At 39.7% G+C, this 22,536-nt stretch overlaps 1 protein-coding gene across 4 annotated transcripts in view; it reads right to left on the minus strand.

Annotated features, from left to right (window-relative positions):
- LOC136443962 (protein amalgam-like) overlaps nt 1-22,536 on the minus strand; it is a 45,870-nt gene that overhangs the window by 11,756 nt on the left and 11,578 nt on the right. The window contains exon 1 of one of the 4 annotated variants that reach the window (XM_066441343.1): nt 9,531-9,868. The exons of 2 other annotated variants lie outside the window; for them this stretch is intronic. In XM_066441343.1, the coding sequence (XP_066297440.1) occupies nt 9,531-9,651 (121 nt within the window). In that variant the 5' untranslated portion in view covers nt 9,652-9,868. Of the gene's footprint in view, nt 1-3,154; nt 3,293-9,530; nt 9,869-22,536 lie in introns of those variants that run through there. One more of the 4 variants, XM_066441345.1, reaches the window with a different exon arrangement.

Consider the following 22,536-nt stretch of genomic DNA (forward strand, 5'->3'; position numbering starts at 1 on the left):
ATTTATATATAAAGATAGATACATCTATAGACACATATATACATACAAAGCTAAATAGATAGCAGGATAGATAGATATTATATAGATGGACAGATACATTTAAATAGATAGATGGGTGGGTAAATGGATGGAAACATAAATCGATATAGATAAATAGATAAATACTAGATAGAGAGATACGTACATACATACATACATACATACATACAAACGTACGTAGTACATAGATACATCGGTGTGAATGACCAAAAGTTTTCACCAAGCTCGATAGTATTTTCTCCTTTTGAAAGATTTGTAAAGCTTTATGTCGTCCTTGTTGTTGTGTGATCACAAGACTTTAAGATACGACGGAAATCAGTTACCGTTAGAAACATTTCAAATATGAATACTTCAAGATTACTCAAATCAGTTACGTATAGACGCTAATGGTGAGAAATATGTGTGCTTACATATAACGTGTGTAAAAGGATTACTGCCTCGTTAGATCAATTCATCAGACATGTGAACCAGGTGCAGCGTTATCCTACCAGAACAGCATCTAATGGGCAAATATATGTGCCAGCTGCACACGTTAGGAGTATGGATGTGTACCGGGAAGCAGTACGCATTGTGTACCGATAACCAGTACACATATTTATGTACCGGTACCAGTACAGTGCTGCTTCGTGGGATGCTTGGTCCAGAACCCAGAGGTACAAGGTTTGAATCCCCTGATATGCCACCGGTACTGAACCCTCGGCTAAGGCAATTTACACGACATTCCCCACTCCACCTTGGTGTACAAATGTGTACCTGACTTCGGTTGGGGAGGTAAAAGGCGGTGGAAGATGGGGGATGGGCTTCGCCTTCTAGTACTGTGCCCTAGACTCAGTTGATACAGTGCTGCAAAGATCATTCAGGTACAGTACAGGTGCAAAATACAGGAACATCATTGTAGCATTGAATAGACTTACACTCGGTTATATAACTTGTTGACTTATTTTGTTCCTAAAATGTGTCTCCCTTACTTATATTCATTCAATAAGGCTTTTTGTCTGGTGGTTTTGGCAATGTTAAAATGCATAATTGAATCCTGACACTATTTCTTCATTCTTTATTCCTTCCTTCATTCATTCTTTTATTCATTGAGCAGACAGAAACAACTTTGTATACTACAGATGATGGCAACCGTAGAAAAAGAATCAGAATAACGTAAGATGCGGCAATAGGTCTATTAAACTATTGTGCATTCTGTAGTCGAAGGAACCAATCATAATTCAATATATCTGAAACTCCTAGTATCAGCTTAGTATGGACGAAAACTTTCTGAAACGGACGAAAATCGATGCACGAAAGGATGTCATCTATTGAATCAAATCAGCTTGGCCTGAGGCGGGCAATATGTCTTATTCAAACGCTAAAGCCATTGTCTACTCTTTAGGTACAAAATATGTTTGTAACCTGGACAAGAATATGTGTCCCCGTGCAGTGAATACCGTACAAACTCTAAACAGATAAGTTTAAATTACTCTAGGATGATGATACTGTTTGTAGGAAATGTTACTAAAACAGCAGGTGTCCAAGAACTACCACTTATCAAAAGTGAAATAATTTTACCCACTGTGTCGTACTAATGGAATGGAAGAAAAGTAGTTGTAGCTTCCCCCAGTTCGGATTGGGACTGTTGGTTCGACCATATGTCTTTTTCAAACCGCAAGATTTTTGTTTTCATAGAAGTGCTTCAACACTGGCCCTCTGTTGTGGAACTAGATAATTACACGAAAGGTGACCTTTAGATAACGTAAAGCATTAATAAAGGATGGATTCATTTAAAAACGCAACACTTACGCTTACTTTAAGGCATACTTTAAGATCATTGTCCCTGTTTGACACAAAGCCTCTCTGGCGGCGCATATGTTGTATCCACATGCGAATAAAGCAGGACCCAATGGATAGATCGTTAATTGGGCTGGTTGTGCCAGAACGGAACAATTACGCTGCGTACCTATCACGTTCTTGTTTTGTCAAACAGCATAATCATGGGTTGTCTTGTTAGGCTAATTTCCCTTGCGACTTGCGGCGCATAAAAACAGCTTATGGAACCATCACATATCAAATGTCTCTCACAGCCAGATGATACATTCGGGTCTCAGTCGTAAATACATTTCATGCCTTTACGATTTACCGAATAAGATATTGGCTTACAAGCCATTATTTTGACACTGCACTTTATATGTTTTTAAGGTATCTACTTGCCCTGTCTTTTACACACACAAGAGCCTACATTTTGTTTGTTTTTACGGAAATGGAATCATATATCTCAAAATATAATACACGGAGCTTCCATGTTGCTTCTTATATTTATGTGCACATAAAGGAAAAAGATTAAATACCAATTGCCATACCATGGCAGTTCATGTAATAGGTTTTACATTCCATTGGAGGTAATAGAATATAGGTTGATATGGACTAGTAAATCCTATTTTATGTCTCCATGATGCACAGAAGTGAATCATGTATAGATTATGCAAAGTAAAAACGGTTTTCAAGCAAAGCGTTAACACTCACTTTTACAACGAAGGGTGTGGAGAATCAGTAAAACGTCCCTGACAGAGGATGACCTTTTAAAAACATCCTCTTACTATTTTCCCCGGTAACCTCATGAATTTTTAAGTCGCCATTGACGAACGGAAGTAGGCGTTTCTGAGATAAGAATGTGTAATTATCTCATTCGTTGCGGGACCCCAGATCTTGCGCGGATGGAGGTAATCGACTTAGATATCCATTGATTTTGTGTTTACTACTGTCGTTATATATTCGTCCCCAAACAGTCCGAATTATAATGTTAGCTTCTCAGAGGAATTCGCCCTGTGATTGACATGCATAGAATAATTCATTCGAAATCTCTAAATCATAGACTGTAGCAAAGAGTGGTGCCCTGTGTGACTGACAAGATGTACACGGGGGGGTGTCCTTCAAATGATAGGTATTGCCGGCGATTGCCCGAGATGTTAAAAATGCACCACAGCTATATATGCACCAGTGTACTCGACCCTTTGAGGATAACTGCATGTATCGTAAGTTCATAAAGATGTTATAGATATCGGTTTAACGCCTTCCGGTAACAGATAGAGCTCTCAGCATAGGGTAATCTCTAAAATAGAATCATACTCACTGTTCAGGAGCACTGGGACAACGCAGACGAAAGCTCGGATGATTAATGTTCCAAATAAAGCCATTATCCGCCCGGAATTATCCGTCAACATATCATTCTTTCTCTTCTCGCTGACTCAGCCCTGGTCATTAGCCAACATTTCAGTCCGTATGGGAACCGGACCACTCTGTAGTCCTGGCTTGCTAGGTTGAACAATTGGATCTAACAGATGCAGTTGGACGCATGCGAGCGTAACATGGGTCAAGAGAGCTCCCGTCTAGTAGGGCGAACGTGCCTGTATGATGAACAAGCTCCTCGACCAATGAGACGTATTTGCGAGCGCCAAACTGCGACGTTGATTGAAACCGGTTTGCCGGCAAAGTTGCGATGATAGCAATCCTGGCAGCCACTGGAGATGTTTCTTTCTCTTCAACAAGACCACTTCAACGGCTCGCGTCCCCATATCTCATAGCGTGTCAACACCCTTAACCATGTATCACAGAGAAGAGCGGGCTATTATCGATCACAGCTCTCCTGCTCTCGCTATCTCAATTGTACTTGTCTATCCACCTGATCTAAATGCTAACAATTGATTTTCCGCAGAGAAGATGTGAATGTCAGAGCAGTGCCGATTCGTACATGACCTATTGAAGATGTTTTTGCCGATGCATATATGTACGCGATGTAGCACACTGTTAGTTTAACATCATCTGCTTGCGCTTCCTTTTAGCACGGCAAAGAGAATGCTTCTTTGTTTTGTTTTTATTTGTTTATTTCTTTATTAAAGATTCACATATTGAAATCTGTGAAGTGCTGGTAGCAGCATCAATGCATCCTTTACAAGGCAAACACCTCCGGAATACCAGAGGTAAATAAAAGAAATGCATCATTACTAATAAATAAACACATTTAGAAGCAAAAGCAAGAAAAAAACATAACAAATTTGATGCAATATAGGTACATAAGATAAAAGGTGAATGAAAATGATGATGATAATGATATAGAAACAGAGTATGTGCGTTAAACTATGTTATTTGTTTATCTATGCAGTACGAGGTTCAAACATAGTGGATGGTATGGTGGAAGAGATCTTCCTTGTCAAGGTTACGTTTTTGAAACCACAACGCTGATAATTTTACAGCTTTGAGTCCATGTACATATTCTATGTCTGATGGTGATATTGATAACATCACATACATTTATTGCACATCCTTCGGTTCACACAAGAACATGGGTAAAGACATTGTATTTACAACAGACATTAAGCAACATAACATGGCTACATCCAATCTATGCTTCTGAATAGCGCTTATTTTATGTAGTATTCATATCCATAAACGATGATCATAAAGCTATATATGGTCGTAACTTTTGTAAATGCCTTATCATTACTAACATAAGAAGGAGCTGAACTTTTATTGACATAATCATAAAAGCTATAATTAGTCTGCCACAGGGCTGCCGAGTGCTTGGGGAGATATTGATATGATATTCCAAGTGAATTGTTCAAAACTAATACTACCTGTTTTGCTTCATAATAGTTACATTGAATGCTAGATGTCCTGTTATCAAGAGACCGGCCCTGTGTCGTCGTCACCATTACATACATTTTAGATAATGTCAAGAATAATCTATATTTGCTTCATAAATTAACATGAACCGTGTCTTTTATCTTTTCTAGGTTGATGATTTATTTGACCGATCGTTTTGTTGTGCACTCGCAGTATAAACATGACCCCTAAGATGAGCAGATAGGCACAATTTTTTATATCATTTTAGGATTTGTGAATCAGGTCACTCACAAATTATTTTAGACGAGTGATGACGATATAGGACTTGATACAAGCTGTTTTGATTAAGAAAAGCATGCTATTAGGGCCAGGGATTGACCTATGGAAATAGAACCGTTATTCTGAAACCCTGGACACTTCCGTTTTACTTACTCGAGCGATATGTTTTCACTAGGCAAAGAGAGAGCAAATCCTGCAGATTCTTCATCGTATGTAGTGTGACTCCGTACATACGGTACTGTGATTCGTCTTGTCGAATCTCGTGGGTCCAGTGGGATGTGGTTGTAAATTATGTAGCGTCGCCGACGCGGCGAGCAAACGTTAAATAACGTATTCAACCTAGTTTAGGTCACTTGCCCGGCTCTCTATTGATGCCAAAGAGTAACAGTGCTATGATTTGATGCCTGGAAGAAAACACATTACTTACATATTAAGTTAATCTCTATTTACTTACATTATCAGTTACCTACGGCTTCCAAGTTGTTTATTTCACTCGACGTTATTTTACAGTTTTAAGTACTTTTATTTGTTTTAATGTAATTTCATTCTATGTAATTGGATCAATGAAACCAGCTGTGGTGACAAGTTTATTCTGGCGAAATAGATAAACTGAAATTGTAGCATAAAAAATTATCAACAATGCTTTCCTTATCTGGAATAAAACTTATAATCTATTTACCTCATTATGGTCCTCATTATGCATGGTATACCAAGAGCAGAATAACTCGTCTTGACATGAGCTTGTGTTTTTTCGCACTTGTCCATGCATGATGTTTCTGGCGTAAATTGTCAGCCGAGGGAGCATACTTCTAAGGCTGTGCAGGGCAGTCTGCTGCCACTCACTACTGTCACCTGCCTCACCCTTTCACAGGAAAATTGATGGCATTAGCCTTTGCTGGATGTCGGAGGAATACTGTTCGGTTTATCTACGACCTTGCTCACCTTTTCTTTTTGGGATGTACCATGTATGGCTTTAGCTGATGTTGTAGACATATGCAATCCACTAAAGAAGTTATTTCCCCTCTTTTCCCTGTTTCACTTTATCGTTCCGGTAAACCATATATGCTCTTGTACCAATGGGCCCGTGGAATTAAACTTCCCTCAAATTTCTCTCGAATCTTCTTTTTTCACTTAAGTCGCAATATATCATCTTCTGATTATAACACCAAGGCAACTGTGGAAAAGCACTCATGGGTGCGATTCTGAAAAAAAGGTATGAACAGTAAGTTATCTGAAGCAAGTATGTTACTCAAGTACCTGCTTGTTAGCCTACAGGTAAAGAAAGTAATGATACTCACCAGTGAAACCAGGCACACATTTCAAAAAGGCATTTAGAGATAAAGTCAGTAAAACTTGTCTCCATACTATAAACAACACAGTGCTAGTCCTTTTATCAGCGACCGTATTCATATACAGCAAACAGGTTAGTATTGGCTGAAAATCATTTCGTATTGGCCTCAATTTCTGACGAAACAAAAACTAAAGCGAGGATTAAGATCTTCTATTTGGAAAAACAATATACCACTTGAGAGTATAGATATGGACACTATATTATATATTCCTTACTTTCCCCCAATTATTCCATATGGTAATCAATAAACGTGCTCAGGATCAACTCTAAATTGTGTCGTAAAAGCTATGGCTTAACTTTAATATAAATCATCGTATAAAGATCGGTCTCTAGACCATTTGAGTCTTCCCTTGCTAGTCGTTATGATTTGCTGCACGAAAATGAACTAAGTTGATTGTTAAAATCCACGTAAATGGATAGAAGAACTATCAAAAATGCAGGCAATTGAGATGGCATAGCCGTTGGCTAGAGCAATCGACATATTGATTTCTGTAAGTCCTACTCCTCTGATGGTCATAAAACTGTCATTACTGTCTGTGCAGATAAGAATAGCTCAGAGACCAGCGTTTCATCCTCCGAGAATGACTGTTGCAATGCTCGCTATTACAGGATTTTTTTCAACATTTAGTTTCTTTAACAGTAATGCCTTGCAGCATCAAATATTGAGTATAAGAGTGGGTTATCGTGAAGGTAAAGTTATTGACGACTGCACTCAGCTAAAATTGACCTGGAATGCTATGAAGAGGATGGGCTGGTGTGCATGATTACATTTTAATGGTCCCGGGGACTCTACTCACTTTGTTTATCATTCCGATCTTGGCCACTCCATCACAGACAAAGATCTTTTTTGTATCACAAGTTGGCTTGAGGATAAATATGTAACGGCAGGCAGCTTAATATACTTCCTGGGATCTGATATCAAGACTATTTTCGTATCACCATCGCCAGGAGCTGATGTAGACATATTATATTTATGTAGACAAGCTTTTAACGGTAATAACAAATTCTTATCCAAACAGTGCCCGAATCCAAATGTCCACTCGATTATGAGTATTGTGTTATTTGAGCAAGATAATTCTTTTTCGGGGCTTTATGTCATTGCCGTATCATTTATTAGTGATTTAATGCATCATTCTGCAAAATATGTCCAGCTGTATGTGAAATGTTAAAGAACCATCTTGGTAGCATATCAAGTTCAGCTACAATTAATTCAGCGACAAAGAAAAAAGAAGTATTTATTTTTTTGGTTATTGTAGTTCAACTGAATCCACCCTGCCTTATACATACCTTTATCGATGTTAGTAAACGACAAGAGTAAGCCGTATACATCCTGACTTACTGCATTTTTGAAAATGAATAACCGAAGTGTTACCTATATGGCTAGAACTCTCATCGTGAATAGTATCAAGTCGCTGTTAAATGCCGAAAGGGCACGGGGTTATTCGTAAAGAGCAACGCGACCGTTTGTAACAGCAGGTGCTAGAAATGTGCAAATTATCTTGTCGTAGAAGAAAGTAATTCTTTCGCCTTGTGTCAAGTTGCCTCACTACGGGATTGTTGCGTTGTGGACCCCCGATAGAGATTGGGGTCAGTCCGCTGGGTATTATGTGACTTTTCAAGCTTAATCTTCATTTATCACCCACACAAACCTCAGTCTTGCGAAAAACGAGGTTGCGTCTGAAATGCCTGTCCCAGTCGTAAATGAGAGAAACGAAAACGACTTTCTTCGTCTCTGATTGACCTTTTAGTGGCAACCTGCCTCTACAATCTTCCTGATTAGATTTAGACCGAAACAAACCATCCCTCTTAAAAATCCGATACTGTTGGCAGCTTGGAAGAAAGATTAGCACCGCTGACGAAAAACGCCACTCCCCCATTTTGGACCACACTCTTGGGTCCTTGGGGAGTCTGTTATATTCTGATATAAATTGCGATCATCGGTCATTAGAACGATAGTGCGCCTAGCCGTCAAGAGTAGGTAATGGATGATAATAATAGAACACAGAAAACAGGTCGTATGAAGCACCTGTCTACTAAACTGGTGACAATCCATCAATGTGGCACTAATGTTTCCTTTGCAGTTACACATCCCATCTTCTATATGATTGCAATATAGAATAGATGTGATGTTTGAATGTAAATGTGAATGATTGGGGATTCACTTCATGAATATACGCTGTATGTGTGGTTTCACGTAACAAATAAAACGAGGGCTTTGGCTTTGAAACGTTAACCGCATCCCATATCGAATGATCGTGACTTACTCCTTTTACAATGTTAACAAAGCATAACAGCTCTATAAACGCCGGGGCACCGGCCGAATACCCGTAAGTATCTATATGCAAAGGCTAAGGTTCGAAGATACATATGTGGTGGGAAAGCTATTACCAACGCAATTCCAGGGTGACTTAGCTGCAACCGCTCTACGACCGACATTTCGACAGAGCGCACAGTGGATTTCAAATTGCACGGTCTCAGCACGGTTGCAGCGCTAAAGATGCCCTCGCCCTAGTACAACGAAGGTGTTATACAAATGTCTGTCTGTCAGAGACACACAAAAGTTTTTCAAAAGCTTTTTATATTATTGTACGAAGTGAGGTTCAAGTTAAACTTCACCTCAGATTATGCACGCTGGCTGGTCTACACGCTATATACATGTTTTAAAACAGTACGGCACGGGAGGCAAGTAGCCACAACTAGTTATAGGTAATTACGCAACCAGGTATGCATGTCCGTATATATCGCAGAGTATTTGGGTCTTGGCACAATGAACGATTCGTTACTTCTAGTTGCTGCATCCACTTGTTCTGAGTGCTCATGAAGCTATATCAATATCAATGTTGCATGTGTGAAATTTGCAACTACCCCCCTGCCCCCATTTGTTATGCATCAGACACAACCACATCGTGTCTCCTAATGGCATAAAAAGTGCTACTCTTCTACTGCTGTACCACGCCTAACGTTAATCAATCTTTAAAATGTGTGCAAATCCACGATAGAAATATACCAACAACGGTTATTGAATAAGATAAAAGCCCTAGTTTATTTACCATGTACCAGCTTGTCCAAAATGTCCGTACCTTCGCACTATTCCTGCTCATGAGGAAACGACTCTACCATTAGAATCAAAGAACCTATTACCGTAGAATCCCACAACCTTGCTTAAAGCTAGAAAACTGATTAACGTGTGCCTCGTAGGTAACCAAGAAAATAACCACTTGAAAAATATCGTGAAATCAGAGAATACGACACTCACCCATCCAGAGAATTGGCCAAATGCAGACCAGAGCGCTGAAGAATGATGATCGGATGGAAGATCTCAAGCATGAAGTGTCGGGCTGTGCAATTTTTCGCCCATTGATGAAAGACATTTTCATTCTCGCCTGTACCTTGTGTTGTTGTTTCAGCTTGCAGCTTGCCACGAAGAGACCCTCTGTGGACCCGTACCTCGCCGAGAGAGCGCCTGGATGTAAGTGAACGTCACTGGATATAAGGGATGCCTGGTATTATCAGGATCACTTCTCCCCAGATTTTCCCCGGCACACACGCCAATGAGAGACGTTGGGTACTGTCATCCCAGCTGTCTGTGATTGAAACCAGTTTGACGTCCGGGTCAACGTTATTTCAACGTTATTTCAGTCTATACTGCCAGCAGTGGCATTTTGCAGCTCCCAATCCTCCCAGCTCAACAAATGCTAGGCATTTTGGTAGAAAGGGTGAACTCAAATCGATATACGGCTCTCTCTTATCCTACTCCTTTATAATCGTATTTACATTTCTTGGAGAGCTAAGTCGTGCGTTTGGACACTTACAATGAAGCCACTCCAAAGAGTAGAGCAGGTTGGTAGAAGAGAGCATTTCACCACGTCGTGTAGATAATGCAGTTAAACCCAACGTCTGCCGCAGTCAACCGCAGGGCGACAGGCTTGAGTGAAAAATTGGCTCCACTTCATCAAATTCTACTTACCCTTATCGAAAATGTCGAGGGAATTGGGACAATTTCATGCTAGCTGTGGGCATTTCTACTCTCTGTTTGTGTGTATGTATGTATGTTTGTAGATTATAGGATTTCTCTCCGGAAGAAAGGGACATACAGAATCCCTCAACATTTGTAGCTGATCATCTAACAACGCCGTGTTCTCGGAAAGACCATAAAATCATCTCAGTAGGTAGGACTATATTACCCCTCTGTGAACAGCGTGAAGTTCAAGAGTACTTGAATACGCTGTTAAGGTTTAGAGGATGAATAGAACGCCTATTACAACGGTTGAGAAAGCTTTAATCACGACTTGGCAGCTACCAAGGGAGCTTTGCGTTAAGCTTCAAACAGCAAGAGTTAACAAACATATTGTAGGGAGAGCTTAGTTTAACGAGTAATTTGCATTCATGTGGACTCTACTAGGCCCTTTGTAAGACGAGTCTAGACAAAGGATTAACATACAAACCTGCCCTTGACTGAGGGTATGATATTAAATCTCGCTTTGTGCGGTCTGGATCACGTATCATCTATATCTTTTTGCTCTTAAACATTAGTCCTGGATAGGGGTGGGTACCGGTACATAAAATTCAGGTCCGGTCCAGTCCAGGTCCAGGTCCAGATGGCCAGGTCCGGACCTGTACCTGTACCTGATTATTGTACTGTCGCAGTACATCATATTTTGGAGAGCGAGACACACGTACAAGTCTCCAAACGTCATGGCTGAACGATATCATTTCTTAGGTTTGCACTTTGTCTCAAAGTTATAACTATACTCTCCTCGCCGTCTGTTTACTCATCCTTTAAGTATTTCTAGATATAATTCACAGCTAACGTCTTCGAAAACGACTCGTTAAATCTGCTGTTTTGTATTTTTTTAGACCAGTTATGTGGCCGCCTGCTGGTAGCCTGGTACTATGAATTTTCTAATCGGTCCATAGCCCGGTCCACTGATTTTTTACGGACCGGTTTTTTTGGACCGGTCCATTAACACATACCGGTTTTGTACCACCCCTAGTCCTGGATATGATTTGTCATTGAAATCAATATGGATTTCTACGAAACGTAATGAGTATTATGAACATGAATGTGTATTGAGCACATATTGGTCCAGATTAATAAGCAACATCTGTCGGTTCGAGACAAAGTTCTCATTTGGTATGATAGTGTATCAAACTTGTATGTGGAATAGGGGTTGCGTAGCAGCTTGAGGCCGGGCATACGTTCCTGGTTTATGATTTTCAAACGTTCCATATTGATTTGTGATACTAATTAGAATTGTCTTGGTTTAAACAGCTTTGATGTTGATTTAACAGTATGAAAATAATTAAATCGATGTGCTATCATATTGTCATGCTATCCAAAAGTATACTTTGGGAATTCTGGTGATTTCCATATACATTTATTTAGGCAATTAGCTTAGTGAGTTAGAACATCCCGTCTGCCATATAGAACTACTGTCATTTTGAGAAATTGTTCTGAAACATTCAGCTTTTAGCTACATTTCCCGTACTTTTGACCCTTTTTTTGCGGTTTTTAGGATATTCGGATTATGGAACGAAGAGTATAATGGTACATTGCAAAGATTACTTGCCTTGAAGGTCTTTATGGATGGATCACAGACTGTACTCAATTAAAGTCTTGGTCCTTCTCATTGCTCTAGGCGCTCCCAGTGTTTCTGGATAACGATAGCCCATATGGTTCTAGTCGAGACAACGTATGAGCGCAAACCAATCCCCTCATGAGAAGGTAATACCATCCCCTAAGCTTCTACCCGTTACCATTATTGAGATATTTGGGTAGATTCATCTACGTACGGTAAGCACAACTAGCTATTTGCCTTGATCCTCTAGGATCTGATGTGGGTAAAAATAAAGAGGTAATTTCAATTCCTTGCGACGTTTAGGCTCCAGACTGGCACTCTTTACAATGACTTTTGCTTTATCATCTCCTTCTGAAGATGGGAAGGAAGAGAAAATGTCGGATCAGACTTCGGAGTATTGCCTAGAGACATACTAGCTACAAGTATTTCCTCCATTAATCTTACCACATGGTTGATAGAAAGGCCAAAGCAAAGTCACGTACAACGCTCTTTCGCTATGCTAGCGCAAATTTATCAACTACACTATACTAAAGAAAAAGCAATCGGGATGCGCAATCTAAGACAAGACATCACCATTACTTCCATACGGTCAACATTTCTGTTATCTTCACTTTAAGCTATTGACTCGAGGAAAGCTTCATCTAAATAACAGGAATTCAATCGTCTCTTTATGGCGCAAATGTCATAACAACGTTATATTAGCCCCCTTGTTCAAAGAAATAACAAATAACTGTGATTTTCTGGGAACCAAAACCAAATAATGATTAGATGATTTTCAATTTTGAAATGATATTGTCACACGGACCTTCAATCCTAAACTTAGAGCACCAAGATTGTTACAACCCTGGAATCGTTTCCGACACTCTTCCGATATGATTTATGACATGACATATTGATTCCAATGATGGTTATAACTTGTAATTGATATAAGACTTGACCCCCATCACCCTTTTCCGTTGCGTAAGCCTTGAAGATTTTGCCACAAATTGGTATATTAAATCACATGCCTTATCATCTTTGGAACGATGCATTTTGCGATATTGCTATGCGTTTTGCGATGTCACTTTTCCAGTGCTAACCGGTCCAAGCACCATACTAGGTATACGTAGTCCCGCCGTTAAGATAAGCTAAAAAAAAGCCAAAAAACGCACATATGGCAGTAGAGTGATATTAAAGTACCACCGCATGCACGCTTCGGCATATATCATTTTTTTTGCTATTGATGACTTCGCTGGTCTCGCCTGCAATATTCTCATCATGAGCAAGCTAGGAGCAGTATCTAGTAAATCTACACAAGGCTTCACGGGTATCTGATCAGACTATGTAAGAAACGATAAAGTCAGCGTTGACGAAAATTGGACGGAAATTGAAAAACAATCAATTCCCAATTGGTAGAAAAATGGATATTTTCTGCTCAGTGGAATGGTTATTTCATACTCATTTCGAGATCGTCGATAAATTCCGGCAAAAACGAGAAGCATGCGATATACGATGGTTGCATATGGTAACGCAGAAACCACTCAAGGACGCTTGATGAGTACTGGTATTTGTGGTGAAAACTTGATCATTTTGTCACATACCTGCCTACGTGCTTAGGCCAGCAGTCACATACAGCCAATGTCAACTCTCCTAATATCTTTAACATAATTCTAGTTTCTGTCCAGCAATATTGAAGAGAAGCAGTAGCTTATGCATTGTAGATCAGCATAGTCACAACTGCACAACTGCAATGTAGTAGTATTTCGGTAACATAGACATCATCATCATCATCATCATCATCATCATCATCATCAATTAAGTTTACATTTCCAATACATCAGGAAAAAGTAAATGTTATGATTTTTTAAGATCTGCGAGTTACTCCTTGAATGAAAAATCAAAGGGGGCAAATATGAAGAAAAAAAACGTTTCATGCAATTTTGATGAAATAAGTAAAATACGTATCAATATGTTTCGATAAATTTTAAGCTTTACCGTAGCTGACACCTTAACTCATTTATTGATATACTGTAAAGACACAGGATTAAGTAATAAAATTCGTATTTGTTGATAAATATACCATGTCTTGTTTTATAAGAATAAAATGCTCGTTACATTTCAAAGAAAAGGGATAACCATACCAATAATCCGTTTCAATTTATTTTCCATCATTTTGTTGCAACTTGAATACAAGATATTGACTTTTGATATTTCAAAATGTATTGTACAAATTGTTTAAATGTCAGTCTCACCGTCGATTTATGGAATGGGAATCGCAACCATGTCAATATACAGGACGTAATCATTTATGGTTTACGATATTTTGTGTACTCAAAAATACATCGGTCATACGGATCTGCTGCTTTATTGCCATTTGGGGCATTACAAGGACGAATATATGATGGATATTGATCGAATTTTTTATATAACAAAGGATTGCATTGACATTTATGCTATTCTTTGCTACATTAATTTTCCTTCCCAAAGTGAGGTCCATTACGAACATTTTTACACCTGACTGTATTCCTTCTCAGATGGAAGAAGTAACCATACATTTCGCTGATTTTGTCAATTGTCCATGCCGTTTGTAGGTGACACTTGACCAGGGGAAACCTGTGATAGCTTATTCATTCGCCCATCTTCTTTGACGAATAGTTTTTACAAACTGAACGGTTCGGCTTGGTGGCGCTGCCAAAGCCCCCTTCTCCAATTGTGTACAGCTATGTCGCAAGGTTTTGTGCACTGGAACTCTTCAACTGGGTCCAGTAGCTCTGTCGCGGCACCAGGCAGATCTGTCTTGGGCTGCTGATAGAGATGTGAGTAGCAGCCTGCGTATGGTCAAATAAGCCCTCATTGCCCTCGCGAGGGTTGATAACGTCATTGATCGATCCGTTCGGATTCACAAAGCCGCAAATGATTATTGATTGTGTGTCCTTTCTCACTTTCGCGCCCCTGTACTTACACCTATATCTGCAACGAACACAAAGGGTGCAAGGACGATGAGCAGTCGTGGAACATGACCACGAGTAACTATTTTATGCATATCCATCCTAGCTCACTGATTTATCTTCAGCTGTAACGTCTCCATTAGCCTTCTCTCACTGTCTCAGAGCAGAAAGGTTACCCATATTCAAACAAACGCTATGTTTTACACCTATACCCTCGAGGAATAACTGCCACATACCCAGCTACAATCCCTGTCACCAAGACTAAAGCAACTGGTAAACGTCAGCGACGGCGGTTCGCAATCCTTCAACTTCACGAAACCTGCATATCAGAGGGTCTGTGGTAATCTCTTGGAGCTCATTTGAATTTTTACCTACAGACACATGATCCTGATATACTGTGCTGTGTTGAACTGGCACTACGTTATGCCTGATGTCTGAGGCAGATAAAGTTGCTTTCACCTAGACGTTGTCATAGTATATAGATCAAGCCTGGAAAGGTATACATCCAATGCAACAAAGTTTCCCTTCTTCAAGTGACATTGGGAATCTGTGGACAAATATATCACAGGAGATACATACATGCAGAGAAGAGAGGATTGTGCAAGTAGTTTTCTAAAGACTAAATGGTAAAAATGTGCACAAAATATTACCTGCCAAGTTTTTTACAAGCTTTTGTAGTCCTTCACAATAGATGAATGTTTACGTATTCTTTTGAATTCCCACGTTTCGGTACTCGTCCTCAATACTTTTGTCCACACTCAATGCTGTCTGATGAATAAAGATTATCGGGCTTCTTCTCTTTGTTGATTGACGTTCGCTGTGAGAAAAGTAAGGGTCTATGGAATAATAAATCTGTTGCAGAATCCTGCAAAGAAACATCAATAACAACACATGTCCAAAAAGTACCATTTATCCTGTCTACCCCGTGGCAATTTTCATTGCTTGTGTCAAACTGGTGGAAAAGGAGATTGTCAGTTAGACGGCACCATTGGAGATTGAGGTCAGGGATCGGAGTATTACCTGTTCTTTTGGGTACAGATTTCATTTGTTCACATTCACACCCTGTCATCCCGTCAACCACAGGCTGTTTGTATTTTGTATGACTTGTACGTGCTTTTGCACTTATCATGTAGGCCGATGGGAATTTGCCTGTTCATGCAACGTTGTAATGGTCATTGGCGACACAGCATCTGCAAATAGGAAGCAACAGAGCCATAAAGAAAATTCACGTTTGATGTTTAAAGACAGTTTTGTTTAAATCGAACTACGTTGATAACCAAATCACAATATTTCACATTAGGGGCATGTTTGAGTTTTAATATCTTTGCAGCCAAATGTTACTTTTGGGGGCTACTCTAATGTATCAATCAGAACTTTATGGACCTTTGTAAGATGATTAAGTCGTATCCAATATTAATGCGTGTGTAAAGAATCCAATATCTGGAACAAAAATCACCGGACGCATTCACTGCACCGCCGTAGAACTCACAAATTTTTATACTGTTCTTCGTCCTTTGAGGATGTGCTGCTTTGATGATAAATTGTGCTGTTACATTGAGGAGTGAAAGACGGGGGTAGCATTTATGGTTGTGGATTTATTACCCACTTTAATGGACGCAAGTATGGCGAGTGAATGTATATATAGCTCACATTTTTTTCTATTCAGCCTGAATGGAAATTGCGATAATGTCAACAACAAAAAGCTTATGACTGTTTGACAAAAGCTTTAGAAGTAGAAATCGACTGATCCAAGTTAAGATCTTTGAAAAGAAAATAGACATATTGATTGATAACGGGCAATTGGGCTTTGGGCTTTCCATCCAACGTGTGAATGTGAGGACCAATGTTTGTTCTATTCCCATTCGGTGTTCAGCGCACTAATGCGACAGGTCTTCTCTGGAGACCTTTGTGTGTCATGCGGTCCGGGGAATATCACACATCAGGCGATTTCTTGCCCCAGGCTCCTTACATCATTGTCACTGCCCCTTTGAAGAGAGACTTATACCAGTACTTTAATGAGCACAGCTCTTAGGTACCTGCTATCTATTTCTCGGCAGCTTAACAATCAGCTAGAGTCCATTCCAAGTCACCACACGGTTTTTTTAATGATATTTGTAATATCTTCGAATCATTGTTATATAATTACAAATCTTTAGAAGTATTCATAAATGTTTCTAAAAAAAGGAAATATGAGAGTACCATGTTTTAGAAGTTGTTATGATAATTTGCAAACATTTCGAAAGTGACTGTCAAAAGAGATCATATTTTTAAAATAGATTTGAAATATAAATTGGTTTGTGTCAAGTTTCGAAATATTTCGAAATAAAGATTTGGGTCATTTGCCCCCCGTAACGAGCCGCTAATCTTACAAAGCATGTTTTGGATCGAGCGGGGACCGCCGACCGGGCATGCCGGCAGGAAGTCACTGTGGCGTGACACTGTCTGTGGACACCGGCAAGAGTTCCTCCAGAGGATAAGCACAATTCAACTGTAATTTTGCGGCACAAAAAGGGCCAGCAAACATTGCAAATGATCAGTGGTCAAAATACCACACGTAATGAGCAAAAGCAAAAGTTTTATCCACGTCAAATAAGCCCGACAGTCGGCACAATGCAAAGGGAGAGCCGGCTCGCCGCAAAGGGTTTTTTGATCTGTCACTCAAGTTCGCCGACATGTCCAGTCAAAGGGAGGCTTCCTTTTCCCATGGTATCAGTAAATTGTCAACTAAAAGGCAGTGTTGTATTTTATATAGGGATTCTTACCGACAAAATCACGAAGATTCTGGAGGAAAACACCAAAAAAGAACGTAGATCTCTGCAACATTTATAACTCAGCGGCCTGCTTGGGGGAGTCTATTCTGTGTGTAGGGGGAACTTTCTTGGAAACTACTGTCAAATAATTATAGATACGAAAGTTCACAGTAACAACGTCACGCCAATACTACTGTAATGCTTAGATTTTAGCATTCAAATCTTAAATTCTATCAACATACGTTAAAAGATAGATATTTTAGACAACGTGTTTTAACTCCTCCCCGGGAGAAACAGCCATGCCGTCTGCCGACAACAACATGCCGGAACAAACTTCCCACCATGCTTGCTTCCCACGAGACGTTCTGGTTCCGAAACAAATCCCACCAGAGAGGATTTCTGACTGTTCAGCTTACAATAAAGCCTGTACTGTTTTCTGTTCTGGCTGATTGGCGTTCATAATTAGACTGGACCTGGCGGAGTTACTGCAGGTTTTTTTACGTCCCAGTTGTGTTAGCGGTGCCGATGGGGAGGGGCAGACTACTGTTACCACTTACAGCTTCCTTCGGTACTTTGTTATTTCTGTCGCATTTGGGTCGTTTCTGCAAGATTTCTAGGTTTGATTGATAGAGAAGCCGAGAGATTAGGCAGTGGTAATGTTTCTTTCGGATTGTTTACTTAACTCCCGACTCGGCGTGAGAGCACGGCGGGGTGTCATCGCTCCTTTCAACTGTCTATTTTTGGGTGCTATTAACTAATTAACAGCAGGTTGTGAGTTTCTTCTTTCGAAAAAATGATTCAGATTTCGAAATAAAGGCAGTGTGCTGTAGCCAATCTTTAGAAAGTATCAGAAATGTTGTTCCCGGTGCCATGAATATTTTGAACATTCCACGAAAATGTGGGAACATTTAGAAAGTGTAACACATTTCGAAATGTAAGAAACCATGACATTTATATTGCAAATAGTTACAAAGGTTTCGAATTACTTCTAAACAATGGCAAAAAACATCCGTGCGGTGTCTTGAAATGGACTCTATAAGTATTGATGTGCAGAGAATAATGTGCAACATTTTTTCAAACATGTAGTAGTTATACTTGTCATCTTGTTTGTTTTTTGTTCTATAAAAGAAAAACACGATTCACTCCACGAAAGTGATGTAGATTCATTTTAGCTCACCGAAAAGCTAACTTACACTGGCCTTTGCACAAAATACAAACGCAACAATAGTACAATATTCTGGTTTTCCGTCATAGTTTTAGAAATTATATCATCTGCATAATGGTCAATGTGACCTATTTTGTGGTCCCTTAGATACCTTCTTCATTGACACAGGGATTAAGAACACTGTCAACATTGGCCGCTTGCCAACATATAGACCAGATTTTATCGGCTCACTGAGTGGTTCTCTCGGACAGTGATGACTGTATGTTGGTCCGTTTCCCGATCAAATGGACAGGGACCATGGCTATTTGTCCCTTCTCAATGACTGTTCCCACAAACGGTTACTACTTAAAGTAAGGAAGTGAGACATTCCAACTGACTTCAAGCCATCGCAGGTCAAAAAAATGATGCATATGGTACTCACCCTCCAGCATCAATATCAGAACACAAATGTTGAATGTGAATGTTCCGAACGAAGTGACTGCCTTCCCCGAATTGAAGAAATGTATGGTTCTTCGCATTTTCAATGTCTACTAAATTCCCAGCGTGAAATGTTTCCTACGATAGCCTGAAAGCTCCACAGCGCTGCTTTTTTGTTACAAACTGAGCTGGCGACAGAGCTATCGTTGTGATGCTGCCGTCGTGAATGCACCACGTGCCTATAACACGATCACTGCAACCAAACCAATGAGAGGCGTTGGACAAACAAAAACCATGGCAGTAATTTGCGCGGAATCTGCTTTCCCTCTCGTTACTCAACCTTCCCTTCTTTGAAAAGAAAGTTATCTTAAGACATCACGCTGTAAATCTTCCGATCCGTCAATAGTTGTTCAGCGTCTTTGGTACCATCCTAATTGTACTTGCTTCTCTAGGAAATGTGCAACCGGGGATTGGGTACTTTTGAGGGAATGCCGGTGAATGCAAGACATGATAGGTAATGGTTGATGTGTGTGGGTGGTGTTTCTGTTGGAGTGGGAGAAAAACAAATGTAGGGAGCCCAGAGAAAACGTGATATGCTTCACCAGTCACTGACGCCGATTCAATGGAGTTGCCGTTCTCATTTTTGCGGCACGGGCCTACAAAAAAAAATTGAATTCTCCTTCTTCTTACATCCCCATTCTACATGGGCGGCGATCTCACTGCGAGCTACAATTTGACAGAGCGTTCAACGAATTATATAGATTAAAATTACATTATTTTTACGCTTTTGGTGTTTTGTTGTCTTTTTCAGTCATAGGTTTGCATTTTGCATGATATTTCAATTATGACATCAAGGGCTACGCAAATCCAATTTAGGTCGCAGCGAGGTAGCAGCACGATCGTCGTCAAGGGAAATGAAGTCCTTATCTAAGCAACATCAATTTCTCTGAAGCATATGTCCCATTTAATAGTATTTTGACTCATAAGGGCATCTGTTTCTGTTTGCATTTTCCTATCAAGGATTTAATATCGTAAGATGTTTCTTTACTGCAAATGCACTAGACGTGAAAAACCTCTCCATTCCATAAATCGTATTTCTTTATCTTACCGATATATTTACAAAGCAAAACTGTTTCTAAATCCAGTCCTTTGCACTTACAGTAGCATTGCGGATTAAGAAATCAATATCTTTTATGTAGAATTTGATATTGGCATGAGTATGATAAAAAAATTTTAAAAACTTTTCACAGCAGAATTATGAGGATCAGAAATGTGTCTCAATACTTTGGTTTAAAAGCTTACACGCGCCTGTGATATCTTGATATACGTATATACATAATAAATGTCCCCATGTAACAAGAGATTGGCAATTCAGTAAGATTAATGGTTTCAAGGCTTCCAAAAACCAGGATAATCAAAAGTGCATTGATTTTTTTATACAGCAATGATTGCTATGATATTGTAAGACATGCATACATATGTAAAGCACATCTATCAACATTGAAATGCTCTATTTAACAAAACGACTGTGTGGCGACGCTAAGTAAGGGGCTTAGGCATTAGTGTAGACCTTAGATGCTATCACAAATGAGTACGGGGGTACTTCATCCCTATAATAATTGGTTAATCTGTGGATAAATGACCTATAGAATACTTGTTGTGCGCCCATGACACATCTAGTTTTTACAGCAATTTATTGTGTCCTTGCTTGAATGCTGTATCACCACTGTTTGATGGAAATTGGCTACACGGGCTGATCTACCACGATCCAGTTTTCATCTGCAGAACCCATACATCATTTCCTGTTGAATGACCCACAAATGGCCCATTACGGGATCTGAGAATTTCATGATGGACCTTTGTTGATTCATAGACCAGAAATGGCAACGTGTTTGACCTCTATTAGTTCTGGAACAAACCGTGAGACATTTCTCTGGCTTTTCAAGCTGAAAAACGAGAACGATACGATGAAAACTCTAGATGGCATTGCAATATGATACATCGTCGTATGCATTGTTGGTACAGTAGTATTAACGTTCATCCATAGATTCTGGATAGTGTTGCTATCTGTTATCTCTGCTAGTAAAGAGGTTGCCAGAATTGAAGGGACTTTAGAATTTGTCGTGCTAGAGAACGAAATATATGATAAACGTTCGTGCCGTCTCTTTCTGGACAAAACAATTATTCTTTCTTGGCAAGTACTGCTCGGAGGCCTATTATTTCTTGAAAAGATGGATTCGTGCAACTGTAAAGCTGCCTTAGAGTCTTGCCGATCCCGACTTCGGTGTGATATTTTTCTGATTTTTCAGACAACGAGGTAATAAATGTGAAGCAATCACGCCACGCCACTTAACACATAGCAGGGAGAAGAATCTACAGGGAAAAGTACCTTTAGAACTTTTGATTAGTATTTATTACTTACGACGCTCGTGACAGCGCCGACGTTGGTACATCGCAAGGCGTCATCGTACGAATTTGATTCGATTTGATATTTCCAAGCAGGCTACGGATAGACAGAACCAACTGCCGACAATAATTTGATATGGTATTTTATTGTTCAATAACAAGGCTCATTGCAGGACACAGGTGTCCATGACGTCGGTGCGATGGTCACATAATGTATGTATATGCGACCGAACCCTTATCTGAAATTTCACTGAAGTGGCAACAGACAAAAAATCTTGCACATATTGGATACGGACGAAGTAGTGTACATATTTTTTTCAGCTCAGTTTTGATTAATTAAGTTATCAAACTGTTTTATTCCTCACGTCTGCAATGCTTGCCCCCTGGCGATTTTTATCAGAAAGTAAGATTGGGTCGTTTAAGGACGGCCTTAAAAAAAGGAATTGCTATGCTTTCAACATTTCCTAACTGTTGATGATATCTCGCGAGCCTTGTATCAAGTGTATGAAATATCGACCCAGAAGCTGAAACTCGCAGCTGGAGGGTGCTGTGCAGCTTGGATAGCACCAATTAGGGAACGCTAGAGCGCCGATGTGTGAATGGATCACACACACAGGTGAAATATGCTACTTCTCCCTACCAATTTTGCAGACTCTGCGAACCCTATATCAAATATCTTATCAGGAGAGATTGCAGCAATTCCAACATTACCTCATGCCCAATTAATGCGAAATTTATTCTCAGGATTTGTTCAAATACATTCATCTAAACGATGTTTTTTTCGCAGCGATATCAATTATGATATGAAATGGGAACGATTTCCTATATTCTAATCTTTAGGAGCATGTAGCTACTGAGGTTCCCATATGAAAACACGTATCATAATAGTCGATTAGGGGTCGGCGTTCATGAAATTACCAGGTCCAAGTTCCTCGATCATTTCATCACATATCATACAGCTAATCTACGAGACGAAGTCATTTCTGTAGTCGTAGGCTGTTTCGTGCATGAACTTGCC

The sequence above is a fragment of the Branchiostoma lanceolatum genome, chromosome 10, assembly GCF_035083965.1.
Source record: "Branchiostoma lanceolatum isolate klBraLanc5 chromosome 10, klBraLanc5.hap2, whole genome shotgun sequence".
In the NCBI taxonomy this organism is placed as follows: domain Eukaryota; kingdom Metazoa; phylum Chordata; class Leptocardii; order Amphioxiformes; family Branchiostomatidae; genus Branchiostoma; species Branchiostoma lanceolatum.